Here is a 20,383-nt window from a genome sequence, read left to right on the forward strand (position 1 = left end):
ACTTCTTAATCATGTCCCTTACATTTAAGTCCATCTCTTCAACTAAGCTTCTGGTCACCTCTCCTAATCTCTCCCTTCCTTGCTTGACGTCCAATTTCCCCTATGGCTATTTGTAACGGGCCTTCGGACATTCTTTGAAAGACGTTAGGTAATATAAGTTGTTGTGCGTGGTGATCATGATGAAATTGGTGGTGAAATTGCAGATGATACAAAAATTGGCCGCACGGTTGATGGTGAGGAGGAAAGCTGTAGACTGCAGGATGATATCAATGGACTCATTAGGTGGGCAGAAAAGTGGCAAATAGAATTCAATCCAGAGAGATGTGATGTAATGCATTTGGGGAGGGCAAACAAGGTAAGGGAATACACAATAAATGGAAGGATATGAGAGGTGTAGAGTAGGTGTTCATAGAATCATAGAATAATACAGCACAGAAGGAGGCCATTCGGCCCACGGTGTCTGTGCCGGCTCTTTGGAAAAGCTATCCAATTAGACCCACTCCTCTGCTCTTTCCACATAGCCCTGCAAATTTATCCTTTACAAGTATGTATCCAATTCCATTTTGAGAGTTACTATTGAATCAGCTTCCTTCATCCTTTCAGAGAATGTTTTTTAAGACCTGTTGAGATATCTTCCTTCCCCATCTATGAAACCATAAGACCATAAGAGATAGGAGCAGGAGTAGGCCATTCAGCCCCTCGAACCAATGGCTCTTTAATGTCTGGAATAATGAAGTAGCAGCCGGTATATTTCAGACTCTCGTCCAAGTGAACAACGTCAAAGAATTATTTACCTGCACGCCGTACAGGAACTCATCAGAGTCATTGTCTCCATCTGAATCTTCATCAGTCCAGTATTGACCTTTGATGTCCTGAAGAAAAGTTGCAGATATAAAAAGAAAGTCACGTCTTATGCCACCTGAGCACAGATAATGTACAGCTGCAAAGTATTGCCAAGCTCCAGACGGCAATAAAAATCAAACAGAAATCATGATTTGGGAGTCAATTTAAAAAACTGAATATTTTAATTTGATTTTTTTATTTGCAAGCAATATATTATAAATTATAAGGACATCACAAGTTTTAAGTAAAATCAAGTACATGGTCCAGTATTCTTGCCTCTTGTGTGATGGACTGGTGGAAGGTGGCTTCACAAAACCAGTCGTTTTTTATTTATATTCATTCATGGGATGTGGGCGTCGCTGGCGAGGCCAGCATTTATTGCCCATCCCTAATTGCCCTTGAGAAGGTGGTGGTGAGCCGCCTTCTTGAACCGCTGCAGTCCGTGTGGTGAAGGTTCTCCCACAGTGCTGTTAGGTCGTTAGTATCAGGATTTTGACCCAGCAACGATGAAGGAACGGCGATTATTTCCAAGTCGGGATGGTGTGTGACTTGGAGGGGAACGTGCAGGTGGTGTTGTTCCCATGTGCCTGCTGCTCTTGTCCTTCTAGGTGGTAGAGGCTGCGGGTTTGGTAGGTGCTGTCGAAGAAGCCTTGGCGAGTCACTGCAGTGCATCCTGTGGATGGTACACACTGCAGCCACGGTGCACCGGTGGTAAAGGGAGTGAATGTTTAGGGTGGTGGATGAGGTGCCAATCAAGCAGGCTGCAATATCCTGGATGGTGTCGAGCTTCTTGAGTGTTGTTGGAGCTGCACTCATCCAGGCAAGTGGAGAGTATTCCATCACACTCCTGACTTGTGCCTTGTAGATGATGGAAAGGCTTTGGGGAGTCAGGAGGTGAGTCACTCGCCGCAGAATACCCAGCCTCTGACCTGCTCAGACAGGTCATGTTGACATGGCAAGATCCCATTCTTGGTAATGTGGCTAGGGTTAAGCTTCCAAGGGGCTCTGCGTGCTTCCCCGGAGGTGGAGAGGAAGGGTTACAGGGCAGGTTGCACCAGATGCCTTTTATGTACCTGGGAGCAGATGACCTGCCACATCTCTCAGCCAGTCAATCACCTGGTTGGGTACTGGGAAAAGTGGACCTGAAAAAGGAACTCAGTTCAAAAATGAGAAGTAACAACATCAACTTGCATTTATTTCGTGCCTTTAGCATATTAAAACATCCCAAGACACTTCACAGGAGCGATTATCAAACAAAATTTGACACCGATCCACGAGATATTAGGACAGGTGACCAAAAGCTTGGTCAAAGACGTAGGTTTTAAGGAGTGTCTTAAAAGGAAGAGAGAGAGGCGGAGAGGTTTGGGGAGGGAATTCCAGAGCTTAGGGCCTAAGCAGCTGAAAACACGTCCACCAATGGTGGAGCGATTAAAATCAGGGATGCTCAAGAGGCAAGAATTGAGGGGACGCAGAGATCTCGGAAAGTTGGAGGAGGTTACTGAGGTAGGGAGGAGCGAAGCCATGGAGGGATTTGAAAACAAGGATAAGAATATTTAAAATCGAGGCATTGGTGGACCGGGAGCCAAAGTAGGTCAACGAGTGCAGGGGTGATGGGTGAACGGGACTTGATGCGAGTTAGGATACGGGCAGCAGAGTTTTGGATGAGCTCAAGTTTATGGAGGGTGGAAAATGGGAGGCCGGCCAGGAGAGCATTGGAATAGTCAAATGTAGAGGTAACAGGAGATTAATCGGGGGAAAGAGAATGTACAAAAAAAAAAGTGGTAAACAAAAGTTTTAACAAAAAGAGAGTATTTAATCCCGATAGTTGGCAATACTGAGCATGTTAGAGGGTCATGTTTCTTAATGTGATCCCACCTGCGGACAGCTCTGGTTGCCTCCTGACCATCCTTTCAAACTCGAGTGAGGAAACCGCCACACGACTGGGGAAAGCCTCGTCAGACAGGCTGCACCTCGTTCTGCACTGTTCCCAGCCTGAGGTGAAACCAGTGCCATAATAATTAAGCACACAAATACATCCAATTTCATCACAATTTTGAAGGTACAATCAAACAGCAACAAAAATCATTTATTACAGTATTGTATCCATTATCCATATATTATTAAAAATATGGTGTAGGGTGTGAACTTTCTGTCCGCAAACCTTCGGGTTGTCATAGTTTTTGGTCACGCTTTTCCTTCAACTTTTACCATTGTAAGTTGCCAAGTCAACATTTCCCATTCATGTCAGTTGTCAGTATGTAGATTCAGGCTCTGCCTACTAGGTGACTCCGTGGAGCGAGTTTGTGAAGTCTCGATGCCAACTCCCGTCACCATCTTGTATATAGAAATAAATTATGTTCATCAACTGACTGCGGGCAATGCCACAGCCAATTTATTAGCCCTTAAGTGTGTAAGATACTCTGTATTCTGTGGGGTAGAACCATAATTGGGATGATTAGCAGAAGGACATAGTTACGATTTAAGATAGTTGCCGGAACGTTCAACTTCGAGCTGTAAATCTCGCGATATGGGACCAGCCGCCTGTTTTACAGCCCACCTGAATTTCCGTTCCGTTGAAGGGCAGGGTGTATAATGGGAAACCAATACCATATTATCCATTGTATGAAGTTGAATGTTGTGCCCAGTAACTTTAATACTAAACCTGTAAGGGTTAAAGTAAGAAAGAAGGAAACAACTTGCACTTATATAGCACTTTATCACAGCCTCAGGATATCCCCAAGCGCTTCCCAGTAACTGTTCCAAGGATGTCAGTTTGGTGACAGCTGTGGCTCAGTGGGTAGCACTCTTGCTCCTGCGTCAGGAGATTGTGGGTTCAAATCTCACTCCAGAGCCTTGAGCACAAAATCCAGGCTGACACTACAGTGCCGTACTGAGGAAATGCTGCACTGTTGGAGGTGCCATCTTTCAGATGAGACATTAAACTGAGGCCCTGTCTGCTCTCTCAGGTGGATGTAAAAGGATCCCACAGCCACTATATGAAGAAGAGCAGGGGAGTTCTGTCTTGGTCAATATTCATCCCTCAACCAGCATCACTAAAAACAGATTATTGGGTCATTATCACATTGCTGTTTGTGGGAGCTTGCTGAGTGTAAATTAGCTGCCTCGTTACAACAGTGACTACACTTCAAAATTACTTCATTGGTTGTGAAAGGTGCTATATCAATGCATGTCTTTCATTTTTCTTTTAAAAAAATATCTAATACAGAATTCAAAGAGAAAAGGTGGGTAGTTTGTAAATAAAATTAAAAAGCTGCGTATCCCCATGATTGAGTTCCACTATTTCTAGCTCATTGGTCAATGTGTTCACCCAGTTGTCATCTGTCTTATTTTAACATATTTTAAATGGGTTAATTGCTACATTTCAATACGGCAGCTAGGAATTGATGCAAATGTGTTAATCGGCGCTTGGAAAATGCCATACAAAGGGAATTAAACACATAGAGAGATTAGGAAATATAACCTGTGACTTGCAGTAATTAAAGAACGAACACACGCGACAGGCCATTTACAATTAATGTGCAGAAGGTATCTTATTTAAATAAGGAATTGATGGCACATTCTGTGTCTACTCCTATGATAGGAAGGTGTAATCATCAATTATAAATGTCCTTACTCAGTTCCCACAATTAATGAAACATATAAGTTTGATAATGGGGTGTTATCGAACACCTTGGAGACAATGTGTGACCTGCGTGTAAATCTATGAAGTTCACTCACCATTTGTGCTGAAATTCAGAGACGTGTCTCTGTTAGGACTAGGCCTCGGTCCTCCATTCTGCCAGATGGATTGGAAATGATGAAGAAAGGGCCTGGCAAACAACCGCCTGCACCATGCAATCTCCTTGACAACAGATGATCACTCAACAACTTCCTCTGTCATCAAAGGAAAGGAAAGCAAATACGGGTAAGTAGTGTCTGTAACTTTGAATTAAAATAACAATTAACATATTTTTTTTTAAATTCAGAATCTGAAAAAGGTAATATTTAAAGAATGTTGCTTCAAAAGATTTAAAGTAACCATGTTAATAGCAAGTATCCACCGCCTGAATTCTGGACATATTGCTTCCGATTATTTTCTCTGTCTCCATCTGCTTCTGTCAAAAAAGCTGAGGTGAAACAGGCAGATGCTCACCATGCACACTGGGCATAAGAGATTGACATCTGCGAAATATGGAACCATTGTGCCTGGGGATCTTTCATGAAGAACAGATGTCACCAGGAGTTGGGAACAATAGCCCGTTCTCAGATGACATTATAGGGGCAGAGGAGGTAGCAGAAGTGTCCTGGGTGAACAGGGCCGACAGCTGTACAAACTGAAATGTACAAGGGGAACAATTCCCAATTGGCAGGGGTTGTTGGGGGGGGGAGCGGTGGAGAGAAAGAGGGAGGAGGAGGAGGGAGAGGGGAGAGATGGGATGCCTGCACCATTAGCCATACGCTTGCAAATATCAATCTCATATTTATAATTGAATAATACAAATATCATTTTCAGCTGCAAATATAGAGTTAGATAATTACAAAAGCAAATGTATAAACATTCAATTTGCCTGTAATTGCTGCTACTGACTGACAGACAGACAGAAATTATTTACAAGTGACAGGAATGTATCTGAGCTGATGCGACCATGAAGTCAATTTGTTGCACTAGGCTTGGTTTTGGGGTGGATTGCTTGAACTTTCCATTGTTTCTAATCAGCCCGGTCCTGTATTAATCAAGCCAACTTAATGAATTAGATTAAGTTACCCAGTTGTATTAACAAAGGGATAGAGTGCAAATCAAGGGAGCTCGTATTATCGCTGTAGAAGATATTCAGCGGACCCCATTTGGAATATTGTTTGCAGTTCTGGTCACTTAATTATGGTGAAGGGTCTCCGTGGCCTGAAGATGATGTGAGAGGCAAGCAAGTGATGATTATCCTGGACACAGATTTAAGCTGATTGACGAAAGGATTAGAGGGGACATGAGGAAAAACTTTTTTACCCAGGTGGGTGTATGGAATTCGCTGCCCGAATTGGCGGTAGAGGCAAGGACCCTCAACTCTTTTAAAAAGTATCTGGACCTGCACCTAAAGCTGCAGGGCTACGGACCGGGTGCTGGAAGGTGGGATTAGAATGGGCACCTGGTTGTTCTTCGAGCCGGCGCGGACACGATGGGCCGAATGGCCCCCTTCTGTGCTGTATCTTTTCTATGGTTTCTAAATCAGGAATTTAAGTTATGAGGAAAAGTTGAGATTGTTTACGTTGGAAAAGAGGAGACCTGACTTAAAGTTTTCAAGATTATGAAGGGAAATGACATTGTTGCTGCAGGCAAATTGTTTGCTGTAGTGATGGGTTCAAATACTTAGGGCCACAGGTTAAAAAATAGGAAGTGAAGAGTAAGAAAAAGAGTCAAGCAGAACTTTTCCACCCCAGGATAATATACTACTGGAATAAGTTACCTTGCAAGCAAAATGAGGCAGTCACGTGTTTCTGGAAAAGGGATGGAGGGATATGGTGTGAAGAAATTAATCTTCCAAAAAGAAATAGGCTTGTGGGACTAAAGGCCTTTTCTTGTCCTAAAAATTCCTTGTTCTTATGTTGGCTTTTATTGCTAGGGGGATAGAATATAAAAACAGGGAGGTATTGCTGCAGTTATATAAGGTATTGGTGAGACCGCACCTGGAATACTGCATACAGTTTTGGTCTCCATACTTAAGAAAAGACATACTTGCTCTCCCGGGGATGAGGGGGCGGACATATGAGGAGAGGTTGAGTAGATTGGGACTCTACTCATTGGAGTTCAGAAGAATGAGAGGCGATCTTATTGAAACATATAAGATTGTGAAGGGGCTTGATCGGGTGGATGCAGTAAGGATGTTCCCAAGGATGGGTGAAACTAGAACTAGGGGGCATAATCTTAGAATAAGGGGCTGCTCTTTCAAAACTGAGATGAGGAGAAACTTCTTCACTCAGAGGGTAGTAGGTCTGTGGAATTTGCTGCCCCAGGAAGCTGTGGAAGCTACATCATTAAATAAATTTAAAACAGAAAGAGACAGTTTCCTAGAAGTAAAGGGAATTAGGGGTTACGGGGAGCGGGCAGAAAATTGGACATGAATTTAGATTTGAGGTTAGGATCAGATCAGCCATGATCTTATTGAATGGCGGAGCAGGCTCGAGGGGCCGATTGGCCTACTCCCGCTTCTATTTCTTATGTTCTTATGTTCTTATTACCAATATAATGCTCTTTTCTTTCATCTATGTTGTGCCTGTACACGTGTAGTAAACTTTGGTTGCACAGAATTTAACACGTATACAGCCACATTTCACCTCAAAGCATAGAGTATTTTTGATTGAGGCTCGGAAAAAGAAGTTTTGTACTGAGATCAGAATTCCCTACCACGACCACGACTGTATACGGCACAGTGATGTGGTGGCTACCTGGCAAATTCAGGCTGAATCTTGCCTTGTTCCCCTTTAACGTGGAGTCGACAAAGGAGGAAAATAAATCGTGATTAATAAAAGCCTAAAAAACTAGGCCTAAAAATGTATTCATTGGCAAAGTTCCCAGATGTTTTTTGGTATTGGCTCCTGGAGAGTAATACAGTTGCCCTGCTGCATTTAAGGGTGCACTTGCGGTTTTATGCTCTACGGGTAAAGAAGATGTGGTGACACAGCAGATTGGAGTTCCAATACACTGCGCCACAGAGTTACCCACACACCAACTTCTTTGAGTTTGGCCACGCTGGAATGGGGGAGCAATACACCATGAGGCGAGCCCACAGAGAGGGGTTTACAAAATCGAGAAGGACTTCCTTTTGGTCAGCTCAAAAGTGCCATTGGCGACAGCCCTGGGTGCAGGTTTTGAGCTTGACCTCTGACCCAGGAAGCAATCTATAAGCCCAAGGTGGTCCAAAGAGATGAAAAGGAAGTACATTTTTAAAAATAGGACAAAGGAAAACACATTTTTTAAAACACTAAACTGCTCTGTAGGTTTCAGTTTTCACAAAACATTGGTTGAATCATTACTCAGTTTGCCAGGATTGCTCAATGCTACATTGCTTCATCACTTCCAAATTAATTTCTCAAAGGAAACAGGAATAAATTCATTACGGCGACTTAAACCTGCTCACAGGAAACCAGCAAGTTGCAGCAACAACAATTTATCCCAGTAATAGAATTATCATTGAGAAAGAATCTGAATCCTGCATGAATTTAATTGACAAGTATGAACGAGCAAGAAAACCCAATATTTCTTTAAAGAGAAAAAAGTACATTGATCATTCTCCAAATCTATGAATATTAAACATATAGATTTAAATATTTTTCTCAAACAATTTTCAATGAGGTATCTTTTTCTTTTCCCAAGTTTTTCAAATTGTCAACCCTCCTGTATGAATATCATCAGAGAACAGTATGAGGTGCATTGATGGTGACATTGTCTTTGATGGCTCTAAACAGAATAGCGTCCTCCCTATTAAAAATAGCTGATATCAAGCTGCAATTTAATCAAAGGGGTTCAGGTGACACTTATAATGCACCTGAGCTTCACCTCATGGGTTATGACATTAATTTTTTCCCAGTGAAACCGAGGTGGAGGAGCAAGGCCCAAAGTGCAACAATCACCATGTTAAGAATTGAGAAGTAGTAGTTAGCGATGCCAATGTTGATGCTAGCTCAATTGCTAAATTTAAATCTGAGATAGATAGCTTTTTGGCAATCAAAGGTATTAAGGGATATGGGCCAAAGGCGGGTATATGGAGTTAGAGCACAGATCAGCCATGATCTTATCAAATGGCGGAACAGGCACGAGGGGCTGAATGGCCTACTCCTGTTCCTATGTTTTTAAGAGTCTGTAGGTCGTCGGAGGAAGGGAAGGAGTTCCATAGTCTTGAGGTCCTGGGACGTCCTGAGGTTGTGAAAGGCCCCATATAAATACAAGTTCTTTCTTTGTTCTTTTACAACTTTGTGTGGACCAAAAGCGTACAATAAAATGCCATTCACTCCTCGCGTCTCCCAAGAGTAGGCACAGTTACCAGCACCAAATACAACAAAGTACACAAATGTTGCCTTAACTTGTGAGGTCAACATGCAGGTTTAATGTTAATGATAGCACACATTCATGGTGTAAAATTTTGGTAATACATGTTTATCATTGATTTTTGTTTTAGTCCATGGGGGGATTGATTTCAGTGCAGTAGCGGTCAGTGGGACCTATTAACAACTGCAGTGAAGGAAGTCTGAGAGAAGTAGTCCATGAGACCGGAGCAGGAAATAAAGGAAGAAAGGCAGGTTAACGAAGACTGTAACAGGTATCATAGAACAGTCCTTGCGATAAATCACGAGACATGCCATGAATACTCATTTAGAGCTTGCAACTAGCATTATTTTCTAATTCAGCCAGTAGGATTGCAATTAAGCGTTTTTTCTACAGTTTACTGTTCTGTCTACCTCTTAAAACAGCAAGCGACCAGTAGGAAGCTCAGAGTGGAGTAATGCTTCATTTTGGTATTGAAATCATTAATATTGTGATTCTATTGCTCACAACCTGACAATTATTTTGAAGAATTTAATTGAACTAGGCTGATTGCCAAGGCCGTCGTTTTTAATGAGGGAATCATCGCTGCATGTTCACTCCCATTTAAATAGAATTTACAGCACAGAAACAGGCCATTCGGCCCAACTGGTCTATGCCGGTGTTTATGCTTCACACGAGCCTCCTCCCACCCCTCTTCACCTAACCCTATCAGCATATCCTTCCTTCCTCATGTGTTTATCTAGCTTTCCCTTAAATGCATCAATGCAATTTGCCTCAATTACTCCTCGAGATAGCGAGATCCACATTCTTACCACTCTCTGGGTAAAGAAGTTCCCCCTGAATTCCCTATTGGATTTATTCGTGACTATCTTATATTTACGACCTCTAGTTTCGGACTCCCCCACAAGTGGAAACATTTCTCTACATCTTCCCTATCAAACACTTGCAGACTGACCCCATTTTTCAGACAACACAGTCTGCAGTGACTGTTGTAATGTAGAACAGTCAATTTGCGCAAGCAAGGTCTCACAAACAGCAATGAGATAATGACCAGGAAATCTGTTTTTCAGTGATGTTGTTTGAGGGATAAATATAGGCCAGGACACCGGGGAGAACTCCCCTGCCTTTCTTCCTTTAGTGCCATGGGATCTTTTAAGTCCACCTGAGAGGGCAGGCGGGGTCTCAGTTTAACATCTCCTCTGAAAGACGGCACCTCCGACAATGCAGCACTCCCTCAGTGCTGCACTGGGAGTGTCAGCCTAGCGTTAAGTGTTCATGTCTCTGGTGTGGGACTTGAACCCAGAACGTTCTAACTCAAGGGCGAGAGTGCTACCCACTGAGCCACGACTGACACTGAGCCTTTGGGCGAAGACTTATAAGTTTTCCATGTTAGTGTTAAACCCAGGTTACGTTTTGGCAACCCACAGTGTATAAATGTGGTCATTTTACCTGCAAGCAACTGATGACACTGGATTACTCCTCATGTACTAATGTACATTTAGAATTGCAAATTTCTTCATGCCAGTCTCCATAGGAGACAAAATGATGGTTGCAGGGAGTTGTGCCTATTGATGAAGTTGGCACGTATACAGATGTCATGATGTTATGTGCTTGGATTCTCTTCCACTGCCACAGAGTTGAGTTATGAAACACTGCCACATTTGGGCAAAGAACAGCAAGTGGCCACAGAGCAAAGCAGCATAAGTAGGGAAGCTGGAACCAAAGGAATGTGAACAAAATAAAGATGCACCGACTGACAAAATTTTAGATTTAAAAACAACTATTGCTTTATAGTTCCCCATCCCTCCCCTTTCTGAAGGCAGTGACTGACGCTGGAGTACAGTTCTACAGGCACTGGTAGCTTTCTGTTAGCTCGTCCAAGAGGCCGTCTTTTACATGTGCACCTACACAGTGAGTGCAGGCAAGCTGTTCAACTAAAAGGAGCATCACAGCCAAGCCTGATCTGCCCTCACCTTAAATCCATCCATTGACATTTTCTAGCAGAGGGCAGTGGGTTGCTTTTCCTAAGGACAATGGCTAATGGCAAGAGAGGCTCATCACTTTTTCCAGAGTGTTCGCTTTCCCAGTATTGCAGGGCTTCACTAATAGTGTGTCCATTCTGGCTCTTTTTACTAATGCCTTGACATTTATGATTAAGAAGGACTTCCATTTTTCAACATCCAGGTACATAGCTTTTACAGCATAGAAACAGGCCACTCAGCCCAACAGGTCTATGCCAGAGTTTATGCTCCACATGAGCTTCCTTCCACCTTACTTTATCTCACCCTATCTGCATATCTAAAGACGGCACCTCCGCCAGTGCAGCACTCCCTCAGCACTGCGCTGGAGTGTCAACCTAGATTTTGTGCTCAAGTCTCTGGGGTGGGACTTGAACTCACCACCTTCTGGCTCAGAAGAGAGAGTGCTACCCACTGAGCCACAGCATACATGTAGTATGTGACCATCATGCAGGTACCCTGGAAACTGCCATGATGCATTTATTCTCCATCGGTGAACAGTTCCACCGTTATTTCAAACCATTTCCACCCTAGGCGGATAGATTGTGGATGGCCAGTGATACCCACCCAATCCATAATTAATAAAACTGGTGCAGACACCAAGAGCTGCAGCAGAAAGAAAACATAAGGAGGCACATGTCTCCATAAAGATACACTAAACATGCAAAAACAATGATTCTGTTGTCTGGACAGCTCCAGGGTGCCCTACTGTACAGCCCTGATAGCAGTGTGTTGTACGCCATCAGGAGTCACCATGCAGCAGGTGTAAAGGAGGGTCAGGAAAGCCCAGTAGATGGAGACACCACAGCCGAGGAGCAGCAACGTGGATGACAAATCCGACAACATTTACTGGAGAACCATTTCACTTAAACTTGCAAGTACCCCCGGCATAAGCTTTCCTCCAACATGTTCTCAATGAGCCACTGCAGTCCGTGTGGTGAAGCTGCTCCCACGGTGCTGTTAGGTAGGGAATTCCAGGATTTTGACCCAGCGACGATGAAGGAACGGTTGATATATGTCCAAGTCAGAGTGGTATGTGACTTGGAAGGGAACTTGGAGTTAATGCACCTATGTCCTGTGTCCTTCTAGGTGATGGAGGTCGCTACTCTGCTAGACTGAGATAGTAGAAAAACGAAAGCTGCCTTCTCCCACAACTTGTATTGCTCTCAAATAAGATCCTCTATCATGATGGGCGTGCAACCAATGGAGATACAATGTACATAGAGTGGAACTGTACCCCAACATGAGTTCCGCCTTAAACGTAGGAAGCGCAAGATGAGGAAATCACACTATTGGAGGACAAAAATATAAATTTAAAACGTCTATCTAAATTGCGTTTGAAACATTCAAAACATGAAATAATGTTTCTGCGTGTCATGTTTCTATGTGTCATATCCTTTCAGTGTCACAGGATAACCTTCTCCTTGATTCACAGTCTTGTGACACAAAGAGCAACAGAGGAGAGGGAATGATTCATTTAAAAGCGCTTGTGACAATTAAATGTAGAGATGGCAGTACATAAACAGCTTCACTGCATCAATATCAGGTGTTGCAGTCACACAAAATATCAGCTGCTGTCTGGATTTCTTTACCTTTTGTCTGATGCCTATATCTAAATGTTATTAATGTCATAATTTGCTTCTTCTATTAGCCATTATTGGAGTTGATCCCCTTTGTAAGGCTGTCTTTGGAAACTGAAAAGGGAAGCACGTTTTAGCAAAGGGAGTCTCATATACTTTCTCCATAAAAGAAGAAGCCACAAACAATATGTTTAAGGTCATGAGCTATCAGGAAAAGTGATTCAATTCGGTGGTACCTTCGACAAAGCTGTTTCGGTCACCCGTCCTAATTTCTCCTTCCCTGGTTTGGCGTCCATCTTCTTTACACCTACCTGTGAAGAGCCTTGGGATCTTCTTTATGTTAAAGATGCTATATAAATTCCGATTGTTTTTGTCGGTTTGTTAAGACTTTCCAGTAACATGCTCTTCAACCAAATAGTTGCCTGCCAGGGTCTCATTTGTTAGAATATTTACCATGTAAATGGCAGTCTCTGTACATCTAACCCTAACCCTACCTGCTGTACATACTTGCTGTAAGTGGGTTATATAACCCATCGCAGTAGTAAGGTTGGTATTTTAGGGCAATATAAGCGAGCGGTGAGATGAGATGGTGTTCATTTTTCTACCATCTCTGGTAGGCACAACAGCCATGTAAGTGAACCAAAGAGCAGTGGGTTACCAGGAATAGGAAGAGGCTATTAAGCCCAACAAAGCTGTGTATGCCTTTTAGTGAGATGCTTCAGGTAGATTGTGGAGCCTTTAGGGAGATGCCATGAAGTCTCTGTAATAAGTAACGTATCAGATCTAAAGCCGTAGAGTTGATATACTTAATGATAACATGTAATGGTGTCCTATCATTTTCTTTTCTAACAGTGCCCGTTCATTGTTCTCTTTCGCTTCCCTTATAGGACAACCGGCGGCCTCTTCTGTAGCACTGTTGTTTGAATTTCCACACCTAGCAAAGAGTTGTATAGCTCGGCAGGGCATCAGACAAGCCTTTATGTCCCATTGGCTTTCTTCTGTCTGTCCGTATAACATTAAATGTAAAGATGGCAATGGTGTAAACGATGCTTTTAAACAAAATGGCTTTCCATTGATAAAACATATCGTGCCACAGGTTCAGGAGATTTGACTGGAAAATCAAGAGTTAGGAGCTAGAACAGGTGATCCAGGAACCTCCCAGATAGATTGAGAGTCTTGTAAGATGTACCCATTCTTGATTGATAGATCAACCCCTCCAACCCACCTTCTCACCGCATCCCTCATCATTCCAGAAATACCTCTAATTCCCTCTTGAACTAATACTGACCTATGACTGGCCTTTCTTGGTAATTGGTTCCACAAGTCTTTGTGTAAAAGGTTGTGCCCCACTTCCCTTCTAACTTCCATCGCCCATATTTGAAGTCTGTTCTACACTAAACGAGGGGTATATATTTCCTATCAGCACGGTATTTGTTTCTGTATAGAGCCATCCAGTTCCTGCACGAGATAAAACCAATAGTGTCAGGTTTTTACCTGCTGTGTGCCACAGAGGAAGCACCTCAGAACAGTACCCACAATCCACCTTCGCGAGGGGAGGGTGGAAATATTATGGTGACCATCTCCTCCCATGATTACTGAGCAGCACTGGGAGCAGCTGCAGAGACCTGAGTACCTAGGATCATTCTACACTTTTCCTTCCCCACTGTGGATGGCGAATGTGGAGGCAAGTGACATGTCAGAGAAAAAGTGAGACAGTAACTTGCTAGGACATAACAGACTCTTCCAGATATGGTAATTAATTTTTGAAATTGCAACAAAAATTAATTTCAAATGCAGTAAAAGTCTATTTAAAGGTTTTAAAAACACAACTTGGTTCCTTCAAAATAATATTTGAAGTATAGTAATCCAAAAGAGTGTGTTAGATTGGAAACCGTGTGAAACTGTACACTAGAGGTATTCACCTCAGGCAACTAACAGCCATCCAGAACAAAGAAGGATGGTTTCTTCTCTCTGATGAACGTGAAAGACTTGAAGTGCAACAGGTTTCGGCAGCAACGATCCAGTACCTGGGACTAAGACGCCAGCCTTCTCCTGTTCAAGGAGAAAGGTAAAAAAATATGTTTCTGAACTATTGTAAGAAGCAGCGTACAAGCCACTAAACCCCCATAAATATAGAAGAGTGAGAGTCGAGTTGTGGAATCTAAAACTTTGGCTAAAAATAGCTCAACGTGAAGCCAGTTTAAGTGTCAAGACATCGCGAGTGCTGTTAAATACCATCATGAAGTGATGGAGAACATTTTTTTTAAGGTGGGGGGAAGCAGCTCCAATACTCGAAGAAAGCACAAAATGTGGCAATGCATAACAGCCTGGAAGAATGATGTGTCAGAAGACCTGACAGGAGGTCCCTAAGAAGTTGCATAACTTCAAAGGTAAGGCACGGAAGTTACTGTAAATGACCACAGGACATATACGGACATGACAGAAAATTGTAGTTGTAAAAGATACCTGTAGAGAAATGTTAGCAAGAAAGCACCAGATAAGGTATCGGAGATGAAAACTGCAAGGTTATGTAAATCACGATATACACACCATGGTGGGTAAGTGAGTACACTGCAGGAAGGACGTTCCATGGGCCACATCACCCTGTCTCAAACCCCATTGCTCTTATGTTTAAAGGCAAAACATCTGCATAATGAAAGACTCAGCATTCAACAAGTAGTAGACTTCCAAATCTTATGGTATTTGCAGATGAGCAAACAATGATAGATTTTGTGTAGGAGGTAGAGTTTAGAAGGAATCAGTTCTGTGAAGATTTTCACACAACTTTCGAAGATGGTCTGTGTAGTTTGGAAAAGTCCATCATTGAGATATGTAACTCAGTCTCTTGTGAGTGATATATTGGAGCACTGTAAGCAGCTACTGAACACATTGTAATGCCGGTGATATCGATAGTGGAGACCTCAGTTATGCAGCTTATCAGCACCACAGGAGCATCTTTTATAAAATCTGCCACCCAGGGTTTTGGAGTCCAAGATACTGTCACGGTTGGATTCAACACTGCTTGGGTAATCGTGAGGGAAGGAGTCTTAAACCTTTATAAATGCCGACAAAACTCAAATGGGAATTGAGAGAAGATGCCCACCAGCAATGGCAGGCATAGAATCGGACAGGTGGCACCGGTCGGCACTCGTCGTCAGTGATAGTTCTGTGCCATCACGTGGCCCTGCACAAGTGCCTCCTCTGAAAGCACTGAGATCATAGCAACTACAGCACCAAAGACCATTAGCACTGATGCAGGTCCATCAGGGTTAGTCATGAATAACATCTGCATTCCCTGCACCTTTGCAGTTGGCGGTGCAGCCATGCATCAACGCTGCTCCTTCAATTAGTGAAGTGCTTAGTGGCAGAGCTCATTGGCAAATCAGCACAGAGAAGTTCACAACACGCAAGGGGCATAAGCGGCAGCAAAAACACATTAAACACAACAAGCACTGCCCAACTTAATAAAACAAACTCATTGTTGCTATACCTGGCAATCTGTCACTCTTTCATTGTGTAGGAAATGAGGTGTCAGTTGCCTGAATGCCAAAACAACCCAAGTATATGCAGCGCACAACAAAATTAATCAGGAATGGCAAATAGCAGTTCTGTGATTGTAAATACATTCAGAAGGAAATAATGGCTCCCAGATGCAGAGCTCAATGGAAGAACTGGGCAATGAGACCCCCTCTTTCATCTGTCTTCCCACTTGCACTGGCTGATCTACTGAGATGTATGCAGAAGAGTGTGAGACACTTGCCTCATTGGTGGATAAATCCTAAATGAGGACACAGTGGTCCATTGCGGTCAGCGGCTTGAGATAGATGCAGATTAACGGAAACAAGGATTCCAAATTAAAATAAGGCCATCAAGGCTCCACGTGTAAACCTATGTGGCCGATAAAGACCGGAGCTTAGACAACCCAGATTTAATGTAATAAGAATTTAGCACATGGTTTTACTATTTGTGAAGTTGATTGTTCGTTGTGTACTCATCAGGGCGCCAATGCATCTGATTGTGATTCTTAGCAAAGAAGTAGGCACAAGTGAAGAGTGGCGGAATATTGGGAGAAAGGGTCAATGGATTATTCTTTCGCACTTAGCGCTGCTCCGAACATTCCCACCCCCCCAAATGCAAGAGCAAAAAACACGTGTCAATAGTAAAACAAAAAGGCCAATTGAACTTGTTAAAGGCCATTAATGAGGGACTTGCACAGGCAAGGAGGCATTTCAACAGGTGAATATTTTAACTCCAGGTCAGACTTGGGGTTGATGAGGATGAAGAAGGTGTAGAGAGCTTCCATTATCTCCTCAACAGAAGCAAGGTGACTGATTCCTGATATATAGGTGCCTGGAAGGGCCTTGTGGCAGAAGAACCAGGGGCTATGGTGTGTTTTGCTGCCAGTGTGAAAGGTTGATTGTCCCTGGAGGTTTACATGGGACCGATGGCAGACCTCATGCACAACCTCCATGCTCAGCCTGAGCCTCCTCAGGTATTGCTTCTCCATTATTTCCACTTAATTTATTGTGGAAAATCTGCTGTCTAGAGTAGTAGCTGCTGAGATTCAAACTTCCAATGGCCTCTACACTCCCGGCCTCTACACTCCCAGCCTCTCCCTCCCTCCCTCCCCTACGATATGCCAGGCAAAGGCCCCTACACTCATGCCTTTTTCAAAACTCCCGTACTATTCACTGCTCTCCTCCTGCTCACAATTTTCTGCCTTCATTACCCTCACCAATGCCAAATCTGGCCTGAAGTTAAATACTCATTTTATGAGGTGTCACCTTACCTGCGGAATGCTGCGCAAGTCCCTCATTAATGGCCTTTAACAAGGCCTCAACAAGTTCAATTGGCCTTTTTGTTTTACTATTGACGTGTTTTTTGCTCTTGTTTTCGGGGGATTGGAACGCTCAGAGAAGCTAAATGCGGAGGAATAATCTGTTGACGCTTTCTACCAATATTCTGCCACTCTTCACTCATATCTACTTCTTCGCTAAGAATCAAAAGCAGGGGAATCGCAGCCCTGATGAGTTCACAGCGAACAATCATCTTCACAAATTGTTAAATCATGTGCTAAATTCTTATTTACATTAAATCAGGGTTGTCCAAGCCCTAGTGGGCCACATAGATGTGTACACGTGGAGCCTCAGTGGGGGGGGAGGTCTCCTTTTAAGTTTGGTTTCCTGTTCCCATTAATCTTCATATATCTCAAAATTGCTGATTTAGGAATTATCCACCAATGAAGCAACAGCACCAAGAACAGCCTTTTCCAGACCTCCAGGCCTCCGAAATTCAAACAGAACAAACTGGTAAACAAGGAACAAAAGTTCAAATAGCACTGGATTGCCAGGGCTCAAGAGATTGCCACATGTTGGATAGTCCTACATTAAATGGTGGTGGACCTGTAACCGTCTGTGCATTGATTAGCAGGCCATTCTGGGTGCACATCAACACAGCACACAGGTACAAATATCCTGGATTACCACAAACACTGGATTCATAAATCTATGCAATACGGTGCGCACATTTTCAAAATTCTCTCACTTCAGATTTGCAAATTTAACAAATTAATAATTGATTCAAACAAAATGATTTTAAACCAATACAATTATATATCATTAGCATAACGTATTCAATGCACATGATTATAAATTGGGCCTGAAAGCCTAATTGACAAAAATTAAATGATGTACATTTTACTGTAAAAAATAATTACAAAAGGGACATTATTTTAATGAATACAAGTCCTGATATTTTGCAACAATAGACCTGTTCAGTCAACAAAATCTATACGTGGCATGACCCACTCCAGAAAAACAACAGTCCTTTTCTTTCTCTCCCTTATTAAATTTGATTTTTATTGCATAGAAAATATGACTTTACATCTGTGTCATTTTAATACTAATTTAAAAACTATAAGTGCCAGCTCTGTTGCACAGCCAGGTTACTGATTACTTTTTCCTTCTATTATCTATCCGACCAGCGGCAGACAGGCCCAATAGCTCTCCACTCGGAAGAAAGGCAAACGCAAATGTTCAGAGGGACCAGAAAAGCACAGTATGTCACCATTCAGAGCTCAAACCGGCTAGTTGATAAACAGCGATAGGTCTGATTCAAATTAGGGAACTATGAACACACCCAAAAAAAAAAATTAAAATATATATACACTCAGAATTTGCAGATGTTAAATTGCAACAAAGGGAAGCACTGGGTGGGGGCGTATTTTACTTGGAACAGTCTAGTAGGTGAGCTTAATGCTGTTCCACAGCAGTGCCTGTTGTCATTGTCTGATTAAAGGAGCTCACACTGCCATGAAAAGTAACAATACGGTACTCACTGTGGCCAAGGATTCTGATGATGTTTCCCCCCTCCCAGCGTGCTGGCTTGTAGCACTGTGACAACAGAGATGCAAGAAGAGAAGGCAAGCACCGAGAAACAGATAGGGATGAATCTTGAGCTCCGTGTTCTCCCAGCTCTTGGATTTAGATGTACTCTGAGCTGCACTGTGGCACAATTAGCTTCGGGCATGCTCTGTGCTGAGCAAGTCACATGACTTCCAGCTGAATGACCTACCAAACCCTCGCCATATAAAGGCACCAGTAAGACAACAGTGAGGAGATGTGATTTTCCGTGGCATTCTGTACCGAGTACATCTTTCTCTAATTATTTGTGTTTCACTCAGTTTTATACCAAACGCGCAGTCTGCAGGACTGTCCATTTTTTTCAGCTGGTAGATCATTAAAATTATATCTTGTTTAAAAATTATTTGTGTCATAAATGTGTCATATGGAATATCTAACAGCGAGATAAGAGAGACAGTGTGGGAGCCGCACAGTGTAACCGCCCTCAGGAATTCCTGTTGCAGTCACACTCACCAAGTGATCCTTTGATTGAAATGGCTGTTTTGTACCTGATGCATTTTATATTGCTGTTACAGATCTGCTGCCCAGAGCATTTTAAATGTCCAAATAACAGTTTTAGTCACTTAAATATAAAGAACAGGCAGAAAACTCAGGTTAAAGTACTTTTGAGGATTCTTACTTCACTACAAAAATATATTACCCACCTTGATTTAATATTTACAAGAAAATGTTGTCTTTTGAAAGATAATCCTTCTTTTATCTGTTGCCTCTGGCCTTTCTCTGTCTGTTGCAACCTTTTTTTTGTATCTCCCTGTTTAAAATTATGGCCATTGCTTCCCTGGACTATCCCTTTTGGTGTCTCCCAGGTGTCAGCTGGAGCTCAGTTGATATCACTCTCATCAGAAAGTTGTGGGTTCAAGTCCTATTCCAGATACTTGAGCACATAATCTAGGCTGACTCTCCCAGTGCAGTACTGAGGGAGTGCTGCACTGTCGGAGGTGCCGTCTTTCAGATGAGACGTTAAACCGAGGTCCTGTCTGCCCTCTCAGGTGGACGTATAAGATCCCATGGCACTATTTCGAAGAAGAGTAGAGGAGTCCTGGCCAATATTTATCCTTCAACTAACATCATCAAAAAAACAGATTACCTGCTCATTATCACATCGCAGTTTGTGGGAGCTTGCTGTGCGCAAATTGGCTGCTGCGTTTCCTACATTACAGCAGTGACTACACTTCAAAAATACTTCATTGGCTGTAAAGCGCTTTGGGCTATCCTGAGTTAGAGAAGTTTTTTCTTTCTTTCTCCTTTCTCCTCATCTATAAATACACTATCCTGCATTCTCTTCTTCCTCTTTGATCCTCAGTGTGTTGAAATCAAGACTTTAAATCATTGTGCTGTAACTCATTTTTCCCAGACCTCAGAGTTGTGGGACTCCTTACCTCTCTCTGCCTTCACTGCTTCCTACAATATGCCGACTTTTAAAACCCAAACTTGATGTCACCCGAATAATGATTGGTTTCACCTTCTCTCCTAATGTTTTCAAAG

The 20,383-nt window shown here is 42.7% G+C and overlaps 1 protein-coding gene across 5 annotated transcripts in view; it reads right to left on the reverse strand.

Annotated features, from left to right (window-relative positions):
* Nucleotides 1–18,963, reverse strand: part of LOC137304840 (protein mono-ADP-ribosyltransferase PARP6-like) — an 82,773-nt gene extending 63,810 nt beyond the window's left edge. For all 5 annotated transcript variants that reach the window (XM_067973630.1, XM_067973628.1, XM_067973627.1 and 2 more), the window contains exons 1-4: nucleotides 18,814–18,963; nucleotides 4,582–4,737; nucleotides 2,719–2,835; nucleotides 795–872 (exon numbers count right to left, since the gene is read on the reverse strand). In XM_067973630.1, the coding sequence (XP_067829731.1) occupies nucleotides 795–872; nucleotides 2,719–2,835; nucleotides 4,582–4,584 (198 nt within the window). In that variant the 5' untranslated portion in view covers nucleotides 4,585–4,737; nucleotides 18,814–18,963. The remainder of the gene's footprint in view (nucleotides 1–794; nucleotides 873–2,718; nucleotides 2,836–4,581; nucleotides 4,738–18,813) is intronic.
* Between the last annotated feature and the right edge of the window lie 1,420 nt (nucleotides 18,964–20,383).

This window comes from Heptranchias perlo, chromosome 38 (genome assembly GCF_035084215.1).
Source record: "Heptranchias perlo isolate sHepPer1 chromosome 38, sHepPer1.hap1, whole genome shotgun sequence".
Classification (NCBI taxonomy): domain Eukaryota; kingdom Metazoa; phylum Chordata; class Chondrichthyes; order Hexanchiformes; family Hexanchidae; genus Heptranchias; species Heptranchias perlo.